General features: G+C 50.3%; 1 protein-coding gene across 1 annotated transcript; it reads left to right on the top strand.

The window, feature by feature from the left end:
* The first annotated feature begins 224 nt into the window (after nt 1-224).
* On the top strand, nt 225-1,438 carry RNF186 (ring finger protein 186). Its single transcript, XM_047789892.1, has one exon. The coding sequence runs from the start codon at nt 394-396 to the stop codon at nt 1,072-1,074; it is 681 nt and encodes a 226-aa protein (XP_047645848.1). The 5' UTR covers nt 225-393; the 3' UTR covers nt 1,075-1,438.
* The last annotated feature ends 9,745 nt before the right edge of the window (nt 1,439-11,183 follow it).

Genomic DNA, 11,183 nt, shown 5'->3' with positions numbered 1-11,183 from the left:
GGGCGGGATTCTAAACATCCCAAAGCTCACAAGCCCTGGTCCCCAGGGCACTCATGAGGCACGGGCCCCAACAGGAGAATCCTGATTCATGCCCTGGCCCTGCCCCCTTGGCCCTTCTATCAGGCAATTCAAAGTCTCCAGGCCCGCAAGTTACTGATTAACCCTGGGTTTCAAGGAAAGAAATAATAATAACTGAAGGGACAACGTGAGCCAAGAAACAAGCTGAGCAGCCCTGGGAGAGTGGAGCCAGACAGCTGATGACAAGAAGGAAAAGGAGACTTGAGACACCCAGCCTGAGGTCAGACCACATCCACGTCCCACGGACAGCAGCGGACACTCCCTGTCAATGTTCAGGCCCTGAGCTGCTGCGTCCCAGTGGCCACCGTGCCCAGAATGGCCAGCACTGGGTTTCCGCAGCAGCCCCAGCTTCTCTCCAAAGAAGCCACCACCTCCAACACCGAGGGCCCCGCTGGGGGTCATCGCGGCTCCACAGATTGCGACCTGGAGTGCCTGGTGTGCCGGGAGCCCTACAGCAGTGCCCGGACACCAAAGCTCCTGGGCTGCCAGCATGCTTTCTGTGCCGTCTGCCTGAAGCTGCTGCTGTACGTGCAGGATGACACCTGGTCCATCACCTGCCCACTGTGCCGCCAGGCCACCGCCGTCCCCGGGGGCCTCGTCTGCACCCTGCGTGACCAGGAGGCCGTGCTGGGGTGGCTGGCCCGGCCAGGCCCCGAGGTGCGACTCTGTCCTCAGGGGCTGGCAAATGGGACCACCTTGACTGCAGGACACCCCAGCTTAGCAGAAGATGAGCAGGACGTGGCGAGTGCCAACAGCATGGCAGCCCGGCGCCTGGCGGCACACCTGCTCCTCCTGGTCTTGCTCATCGCCCTCATCCTGCCCTTCATCTACCCAGGCGTCATCCGATGGGTGCTCAGCTTCCTCGTCGCCCTGGCCCTGCTGCTGTCTATGATTTTTTGCTGTCACCCCAACAGCCAGGGCAACTGCTGCTGGCCCTCCGCCAGGACCCTCTTCTGCAGAGAGTGGAAACACAGCGAGATCGCCTCCATTGCCTGAGCACGCTCTGACGGGTGGTCCCTGCACCACCTTCTGCCTCTGCGGCCCGCTTACTGGCACAGGGAACAGGGTAAGGGGCTACACATCTGACCGGCTCCCTTGGGAGATGAAAGCAGGACTTGCAAGCCAAAGCCAGAATGGCTGTCTTGGGTCAAGAACTGTGTGCTTGGACGACAGACTTTTGCCGGCCCAGGCTACAGCACAGCTAGCTGGGGATGAAGGAAGGGACACAAGGGATTTGAATGCCTCAAGGGGGGAGGATCCTCTTCCTCTTCTTCCAATGTTCCTGGTTTGCACCTTGATGAAAGTATTGCAAATATTGATGTTATTGCAGAACAAATAGAACAGAACTTTTTTTTTTTTTGCAATTTATGTATCTGGCCTTTTCTTGGTTTTCTTTGGTTTGGTTGGGGGGGGCAGTTTGTTATATTTCTGGCTGGTGCGCATTTCCCTCCTGGAAAGCCAGAGCCCACAGGAAGTCCTCCCGAGTCCCCCGATTCTGCCTGTCTCATGCCCATCCCACCTCCGCAAAGGTCCTGGTGGTTCAGATCTCTCTTTAGACTGCCCCCAAGGATGAAGGGAAAGAATTGTGTGTAGGACTGGTACCTCTGCTGCAGCGGGGTGGGTGACCACCTTTGGTTGGCAAGCTGGGGAGGACTGGAGAGAACACAAGTGGATCTGGGAATTTATTCCCAGCAGCTCCACCAGGATTTCTCAGCTCCATGTCATCAGAAAATCTCAGGGTTACAAGGAATCCCCCCACCCCCGCCCACCATCAATAACATCATCTGATGCACACAGCCCCACACTCTTGAACCAAAACTTTATGGGTGTTGATTTCTTCATTATTGCATCTCAGTGCCCATCTGAGCTTTTGCCATAAAGATAAGAGGCTCCATAAATGCAACGGTCCTCTCCAATAACCCCACCTTTCCTGCCTCCCCCTGAGAGTCCTGGTCATCTGAAAGACTTATACGTCTTCTCTCCACCATTTCTGCTCCATAATAGAGAGGAAGCTTCTGCAAGAGGGATTGACCTTCTATGGCTGCCAAGGTCAGGCATCAGCCATGGGGGACCCATGGAGTGCAGGGGAGTGAAAGGTGAGAAATGTCACGTTTTTTTCTTCCAAAGGCCCCATAATTGGGAAGCAGACCGGAAACCTCGGACAGGCTCGCTGGGCACACTCCATTGTCCCTCCCGCCCCCCTTTCTTTCTGGTGGAATGACAGGTGCAGGCTGGATGCTTGTTCAGGGCGATGGTACCTTTGCCAGGAAAGGATGGGAGAATACCACCACCACATCACAGGGAGGGAGGGGTCATTGGCCCTGGCCCAGTGGTTGGGTGTGTGTTGCTGAGCAATGCCTTTCAGCTCTCTGCACCTCATTTCCCCAAAATGAGCTAGTAGGACTGGATTATTCCTAAGTCCCCTGAAGCAAAGAAGCTGAGGGCACTGCTGGGTCCCTACACAATGAGCATGAGTCACATCCCCTGTGGAGTCCCACAAAGAAAAGTCAAAATATGCCATTAGCTGTTCTTGCAATGTGAAAAAAAAAAGGAAAAAGGTCTTACTTTTGGGGGGATGGGGGCTGCACCTATGCCATGCAAAAGTCCCCTGCCCACGCCACAGCTGTAACCAGAGCCACAGCAGTGACCACACCAGATCCTTAACCCACTGAGCCACAAGGGAACTCCTTTCTTTTTCCTATAAGTTACTTCCAGGGCAACTTTGTGACATCCACGCTATTGGCCTTACTAATTCCTGGTGCTGGAAGGGCGAGTGGCCGAATGCGTGTGGGCTTACCTGTGCCGACGCTCTCAAGCCAAGGCCAAGTGGGCCTGGAGAACACCCTGTCTCCCTGGGATGAATAAATGACGAGAATTATTTGGCATTTCCAGACCTGGCCTCAGGCATGTGCAGTTTGGGATGGTTGCCAGCATGACAGGGAATGAACCTTCTCTCCTCGTTCCCCTCCACTCCCACCCATCTAGTTCTTGGACCCTCCAGCAAGCAGATAACCTCCACCGAGCTTTCAGTTACAAATGACAACACCCATTCTACCAAAGAAATGGTGGATTCATGTTTCCTGAGTGCTCACTATGTGCCAAGCATTGCATTAGCCACTTTTTAAAAATTTATTTTGTATTTTTTTGTCTTTTCTAGGGCCGTGTCCGTGGCATATGGAGGTTCCCAGGCTAGGGGTCAAATTGGAGCTGCAGCTGCCAGCCTACACCACAGCCACAGCAATTCAGGATCTGAGCCGTGTCTGCGACCTACACCACAGTTCACAGCAACACTGGACCCTTAACCCACTGAGCAAGGCCAGGGATTGAACCTGCAACCTCATGGTTCCTAGTCGGATTCATTAACCACTGAGCCACGACGGGAACTCCTTCTTTATGTCCATTATATAGCCAAGTCTTCATAACAACCTTATGACATAGAGACCATCTTGCCAATGAAGAGATAGGATCAGAGAGGTGAATTCATCTGCCTAAGGTTACACAGCCAGCCACAACCAGAGCCCCCAGGAAATCAATTCAGGGTTCTTTCTGCTCCAACATGCTGCCTCCTTTGCCTGCCATTCCAGAACAACCCGGAAGCTGGTCACTGCTTGGGGGCTTGTGTGGGAGAAAAGGAGACTAACCTGAGAAGCCTGCAAATATCAGTAGTCAGGGGCTCAGAGAGGCCAAAGAATTCTAGAACCTGTTGTCTATGCTAAGAGAAAGAAAAGGGAGTGATGAAATGAAATGGCTTTCCCGATTTTTACCACCCCTTCTCAGCCTCCTTGAAGTGTGCCCTCTGTCCCCATGGGGCCAAGATGTTCTGACACTTCTGTCCCATTATCTTAAAGCCCAGCCAGTCCTGGGTACCTTCTGGCTGCTGCTAGTGCTGGGACAGAGAGCAGCAGAGGCCAGTTTGGGCCGGGGCTGCCCTGGAGAGGAGCAGAGGAAATAGGCACTGCTGCAAACAGGTGCGAGTGGAAGAAAGTAGAGAGGCAGGGAGTTCCAGCTGTGGCAAAATGGGATTGGCGGCAGCGTCTTGGGAGTTAAATCAATGCCAAGTTTGCTCCCCAGCCCAGCACAGTGGGTTAAGGATACCGCCTTGCCACAGCGCGGCATAGTTGCAACTGCAGCTTGAATCTGATCCCTGAACTCCTTATGCTGTGGGGTGGCGAAGAAAGAGAGAGAGAGGGAGGGAGGGAGGGAGAGAGAGAGAGAGAAAGAGAGAAAGAGAAAGGAAGGAAGGAAGGAAGGAAGGAAGGAAGGAAGGAAGGAAGGAAGGAAGGAAAGGAAGGAAGGAAGGAAAGAAAGGAAAGAAGGAAGGAAGAAAGGAAAGAAAGAAAAAGGAAAGAAAGAGAAGGAAAGGAAGGAAGGGAGAAAGAAGGAAAAGAAGAGAGAGCGGAAGAGAGAAGAAAGAAGGAGAGAGAGAGAGGGAGGGAAGCAGGGAGGAAGGAAGGAAGAAGAGAGGCAGGCCAAGGCTCTGACTCAGTGTGTGACCAGTAGAAGCCATAGAATTTCTCTGAGCCTTAATTCGCTCCCCAGTAAAGTGGGGGAGGATGCCACGCCCCTCCCGGGCCTCCACAAGGATTCATAATGCTACTGGATGAGACTCCCAGGTCCCAACAGGCTGCCTTTACCATCAGTCCTTAACCCCCTTGGGTGAGCAGGTTCCCCAGGGCCTGTAGGGTTTGCCAGAGAGCAGGGGGCCAGCCTGGATGGGATGGAGAAGCCAGTGAGAGTGGGACCCTTGTCCAGGGTGGGCCAACGTGGTGGAGAACTCTGTGCTTAGGTCCTAAGGAGGGAGAGGAAGTGTGAGGAGAGCCCAAGTTTCATCCCCATCAGCCTCATCTCACTAGTCGTGGCCTTGGAGTCGGACTGAGTTGGCTTGAATTCTATTCTCACCGCTTAGAAGTCACCGTGCCTCTCTGCATCTCAGATTCCTTAGCCATGAAACAGGTTAGAAGACGTATCTCATAGGGTTGTGGGGGAATTAGTGAAATAATCCCTGGGTGAGCACTTGGGATGCTAAGGAGGTGAAGAAGGAAGGGAGAGGACAAGGACAGAGAGATAGGCTGGGTTTTAGAAAGCCCTTCTAGGAATAATGAGAACAGACAGACCCACCCTATTTTATTCAATCTTTTTTTTCTTTTTTTCTTTTTAGGGCTAGCACCTGTGGCGTAATGGAAAGGGGTCTAATCAGAACTGTAGCTGCAGGCCTACACCACAGCCACAGCAACACCAGATCCGAGCCGCATCTGTGATCAAGGCCCCAGCTTGCAGCCACATCGGATCCTCAACCCACTGATCGAGGCCAGGGATGGAACCCACCTCCTCATAGATGCTACGTCGGGTTCTTAACCCACTGAGCCGCAATAGGAGCCCCTATTCAATCTTATTAATAAGGAAACTTATTAAAACCTGGATGCTAGAATTTACCTGTTCCATCATCAGCTTCCACATCCGCAATGTCTTCAGTGATATAAGAAAACAATAGTGGCTAACATGATTTGAATGCACAGTGTGAAGTGCATTACATAGTTAACACATAAGTTATAAAGTAGGTTATGATTCCCTCCAAATTACCAGCAGCGATGCTGAGGCACAGAGAGGTTAAGTAACTGGCTCAGCGAGGCAGCGCTGGCACCAAGAGCAGACTGCAGAAGTCCAACTGCAGAGCTGAGACTTTGAGGCATGTTGCAGTGTCAGATGAAACAGTCCCAGCACATTGTAAGTGCTCACGGTATGTGGGCCTCCTGGCCTGAGGGTGGAGAATGAAGAAGAGATGGGATCCCCCCACTTTGGGTGGGAACTCAGAGAGTGCCTGTGACAGAAGGTCGTGGGAGTTCACTTGTCCCATTACCCACAGCCCTGTTCTCAGCTCACCCTCCAGCACCTGTTCATCATTGGGACCTCTTTTCAAATGACTGGAGGAAGTTTTCCAGTTTTTTCTGGAACAATTAATTCTTTGTGGCAATGGAAAACATTTCCAGGAATAAGGGACCTTCTTGCAATCTCCCAGGCTCTGGGAAAGGCCAAGCGCACATTCAAAGAGAAATGAGATCTGGGTTCTTGAATCTGCCTGGAGCTATTCTTACGAATTTTAAATTATGGTCTGAGAAACCTGAAGTCACTTTTGTTTTCTTTTTAGGCACGAATCCAAGCCATATGGAAGTTCCCAGTCTAGCAGTCAAATTGGAGTTACAGCTGCTGGCCTACACCACAGCCACAGCAACGAGGGATCCAAGCCTCATCTGCCACCTGCACCACAGCTCACGGCAATGCCAGATCCTTAACCCACTGAGAGAGGCCTCATGGATACTAGTCAGATTTGTTTCTGTTGAGCCACAATGGGAACTCCTGAAGTCACTTTACTTTTTCATCTTTAATTTTTTTTTTGTCTTTTCGCCTTTTCTAGGGCCACTCCTGCGGCATATGGAGGTTCCTAGGCGAGCGGTCAAATCGGAGCTGTAGCCTCTGGCCTATGCCAGAGCCCCAGCAACGCCAGATCCAAGCCGCGTCTGCAACCTACACCACAGCTCATGGCAACGCCGGATCCTTAACCCACTGAGCAAGGCCAGGGATCGAACCTACAACCTCATGGTTCCTAGTCGGATTCGTTAACCACTGAGCCATGATGGGAACTCCCTGCAGTCACTTTTTTTAAGGGAGAATATTTCTTGGGTCAGGAGAGAACTCTGAAAAATCCAGGACCCCATGGAATCTAAAATCTAGCCATGCATTTATTCAACAAATATTTATTGAGGTTCTGCTCTGTGCCAGGTACTAGACAAGGTATTTAATCTTATTTGATAAAGAACCTTGATAAAGAAGGAAAATTAACAAGTGCAAAGCACTGTTATATGTTGCAAAAGCTATGTCAAAGCCTAACCCACACTATCTCAGAATGTGACCTTATTTGGAAATAGGGTTTTATGAAGATAATTAAAATGAGGTCATTGGGAGTGGGTCCTAATCCAATAGGACTGGTGTCCTTATAAAAAGGGTAAGTTTAGACGTGTAGACAAACACATGTGAAGAAAGACAGCAGAAGGTACACAGCAAGAACACAGCCAAAGGTGAAGGCAGCAGCCAGGGTTATGTTTCTATAAACCAAGGAATGCCAACGGTGACCAGAAAACAATCAGGATGGAGGAGAGAGTCCCAGAATAGATTCTCCCTCAGGGCTCTCAGCAGGAAGCAACCTGGCTGACACCTTGATCTTGGATTTGTTTCCTCCAGAACTGTGTGAGACAAGAAGTTTTTGTTGTCTAAGGGACAAGGGATTGTGACACCTGCATCTGCAGTCCTAGGAACCAATACAGCACTTATCCTATGCCAGTGCTTGCCCCAGGTCCCTTGGCAGGGCTACTTTGAGTTCAGATAATAAACTTGACCAGAGTCTTGTGGCATATATGTAGCAATGTCAAGCTCAAAGTCAAGTCTGATTGATTCCCAAGATCAAGTCCTACTCCCATTTGGTAGATGTGAAATCGAGGCTCAGAAAAACCCTATGATTTCCCCCCAAACAGTGCCCAATGTAGAGTTGGAATCAGAGCCCACAGTTCCAAAATTATCCTTAGTCTTTGCAACAACCATGTGAGAATTACTGAATCATTATTCCCATTTCACAGATTAAAGGGTTAAAACCCAAGTCATTGAGATCCCTGGCCTTAAGGTTAGAAGCAATTGAGTAACATACCAGAATTTGAACCTACTTTTTGACTTTAAAGCGGTGTCTGCATTTCCCACTGCCCTACGCTGCTCTCTGGCAGCCTGTCTGCATTGAGAAGCAGGAAGGCATGTCTTTCTGGCTGCTTGGGGAACCCACCATAAGAGCGTGTTTGCTCAAAGACAACGGGACAATAGTGAACATTTGTCTTCTTTCTTTTGACTGTCTTATATTTAGCTGTCTCCCCATGCCCCCTACCTCCATCCCGCTTACTGAGGAAACGGCCCTGTGGCTAATCTTTTCGAGGGGAGACTTCCACCAGTGACCACTACACCAACCACTACTCCAGCTGGGAAACGTGGTCCTTCCTCTACCTACTTCTTCAGAGGCATCTCTATCTCATACATATCACCTCTTGAGAGGCATACATATCACATGCTATAGATTATATGATCTTTGCAAAAACTGGGGCTAGTGATAAAGGTGAGATGAAAGGTTTATCTCACCTTTATCACTAGGTTTTTGGGGTTTTTTGGGTGTGTGTCTTTCTAGGGCCACACCCGCAGCATATGGAGGTTCCAAGGCTAAGGGTCCAATCGGAGCTGTTGCCGCCAGTCTACACTGCAGCCACAGCAACACCAGATCTGAGCAGCGTCTACAACCTACACCATAGATCATGGCAACACCAGATCCTTAACCTGCTGAGTGAGGCCAGGGATCGAACTCGATACCTCATAGTTCCTAGTCGGATGCATTTCCACTGTGCCACGACGGGAACTCCCAGAGATGAATGTTTTAAAGTGGCAGCAAGAGAGCAGATTGTCCCCAAAGCTCTAGTCCTTGAGCCATTTATTCATTGAGTGAACCCTCAGGTCCCTTTAGCACAGTGTAACCAGCACACACGACATGCGCAAGAAACACCACCTGTCCAAATTAGGCAAAAAGATGAATATATTGGCTTGTTCAACCAAATGGTGGCCAAAGCAGGTTCCTGTTGGGCCTTGGCAATGATGAAACTAAGGCATGTGCCTTCGTTAAGACATTTTCTCTCCATTTCTATCTCCTCTCTCTATATTTGGTCTCGTTCTCTCCAACCAGCTTCTTCCATGACTTTGGAAAGTTGACCAGCTCCTACTCATGTCTTCCTAGCTTCACCTCCAGAAAGAAAGGAACAGACTTTCTTCCTTTTGTTAAATGATTAAAAAAAAAAAATACCAAGGAAGGACTCTGGTCACCTTGGGTCACATGCCCTCCTCTGTGACCAGCAGGGCTGTGATTGGCAGCCCCAGGAGAATCTTATGATTGGGCAGAAGGACCTCACACAAAAGAGGATGCAATTCACAGAAGAATGAGGGGCGATGAGCAGACAGAGAGTAGTTGATCACCCTGCAGAGAGGCTAGGTGAGAAGTAGGTGTGTGAACCAATCTCCAGACCACCACAGCTAATTAGAGGTGAACTCCAGCTTGATTGGGGCCCTCTTTGAGAGGCTTGTCTCCTCCCCACCCAATCTCAGTCCAAGTGGGTTCTGATAGTAATTATACTATTTTTGCCTTTTGTGGGTAGAGTATGTATTCCAAACCTGCTGATCAAAGCATCATGTCCCCTGGCCACAGAGTCTGGTTCAAAGCTAAACCAATGAGAGCTCTACCCAGGAATATTACTGAAGCTACCTGGAGGAAGTGTTTTCTCTGCCAGAGCTGCTAAACTGGTAGACTGTTTAGCTGGACTTTCCAGTGACCATCTTGCCAACCAAAGGAAGTCTTTTCCTATGGGTGAAGCCAACCCAGTGATAAGAGTTTTCTAATCATATACTTGAGTACCTAGATCTGGCCATGCCTGAAACCTGATTTCTTCTGGACTTTTCAACAGTTCCATGACTTAACAAAGTTCCTTTCTTTGCTTAAACAATTTTGACTGTGCTGTTTCACTTGTAGGCAAAGGAGCCCTGAACCATTTGTGGATGCTTGAGTCCCGAGGTCACATAGAGTGAAAGCTAAGATAGCCATTATGGAGCCAGCTGCATGTCAAAGTAGGAAGCTGGGTGTGAGCTGATACTCACAGAGGCAGACAAGAGGGTGGCCTTGTGGCCTCTGAGAGGCAGAGAGAAGTCTCCCAGGTCCTGACTCCCCAACTCACCAATCTCAGTGAGGTCTGGCTCTTTGCCTGTCCCACCTGTCCATGACGCTGCCTGTCACTTCCTTCAATATCCCTCCCTTAAATAAGCTAGCTACCCAGAGGATACTGAGAGCTCCGCATCCCTTCCCCTAAGACCTAGTGCTCCGTGGGGCTTACAACCTCCATTGAATGTTAAATGGAAGAGCGCCCCAGGGAAGGACATGGCCTCTGTGAATTCCTAGGGAAGACTCCAGGAAGGGGGTTTGGGGAGCCAGGGCAAGCCTCAGGAAGGATACAGGCTGGGTTCTGAAGCAAAGGTTTGATTTGAATAACCGGAAAGAACAGGATGAATGAGAGCATTGCCAGAAGAGTGGGGAAAAAGCGTGGAAGTTGGAAAATGCATAGCAGGTTCCGGGGAAGAGAGTGGGCCTGTCAAGATCAGGAATAGCGAGTTCCCGTTGTGGCGCAGCAGAAACGAATCTGACTGGGAACCCCACGGATGCAGGTTCTATCCTGGTCTCTTCAGTGGGTTAAGGATCCGGCGTTGCCATGAGCTGTGGTGTAGGTTGCAAACGTGACTCGGATCTGGCATGGCTGTGGCTGTGGCGTAGGCCGGCAGCTGTAGTTCTAATTCGACCCCTAGCCTGGGAACCTCCATATGCTACAGGTGCGGCCCTAAAAAGCAAAAAAAAAAAAAAAAAAACAGGAATATGTCAGGAACAGGGAAGAAGGCTGGGCCTGTTGATGGAGGGGTCTTGTATGCCAGGCTGTGGACTCCCTCCTGCATGTGTGAAAGGCTTCGCTTGGAAGTGTTCAGTTACCTAGCAGCCCTCATATTCTAAAATAGCCATAGCAGACTTGCCGGCTGATCCCGAGGGGGAAGCCTGTGGCTGTGGACAGGAAAAGTTGTGTCCACTGGGGGTGGGCATGGCGGGGAGTGGGGTACAGCGGGAATGGTGTCAAGAGTTACGGGCTTTGCCCTACAATGGACCTTGAACAAAATTTCCTTGGGACTTGGCCTCAAACAGCTCGCATCCCTGTGTGAGGGGATGCAGGAGTTTCAAACAGTACTGATAGAGATATGCATTCATTCATTCACTCACTCACCCATTCAATAAGTATTTATTGAACACCTAACCCTATGGGGCCCTATATTCACTAGCCATTGGGTCAGGCCCCAGGGAGATGAGGGTCACTAAGACCTAAGACCCCTGGCCCCACGGAGCTTACCCTGGAGCAGACACCTGCTCAATGGCCTTTCCACCTCTGTCCTCAGAGAAACCTGGTTTTGTCTGTGCAGCAATGCGTCCAGTCAATACTGGT

Source organism: Phacochoerus africanus, chromosome 8 (assembly GCF_016906955.1).
Source record: "Phacochoerus africanus isolate WHEZ1 chromosome 8, ROS_Pafr_v1, whole genome shotgun sequence".
Classification (NCBI taxonomy): domain Eukaryota; kingdom Metazoa; phylum Chordata; class Mammalia; order Artiodactyla; family Suidae; genus Phacochoerus; species Phacochoerus africanus.
This window is presented reverse-complemented; position numbering and strand designations above follow the sequence as displayed.

What these genes read in the sequence shown, in the direction of transcription:
- RNF186 (XM_047789892.1), top strand. Translation starts at nt 394, where the DNA reads ATGGCCAGCACTGGGTTTCCGCAGCAGCCCCAGCTTCTCTCCAAAGAA.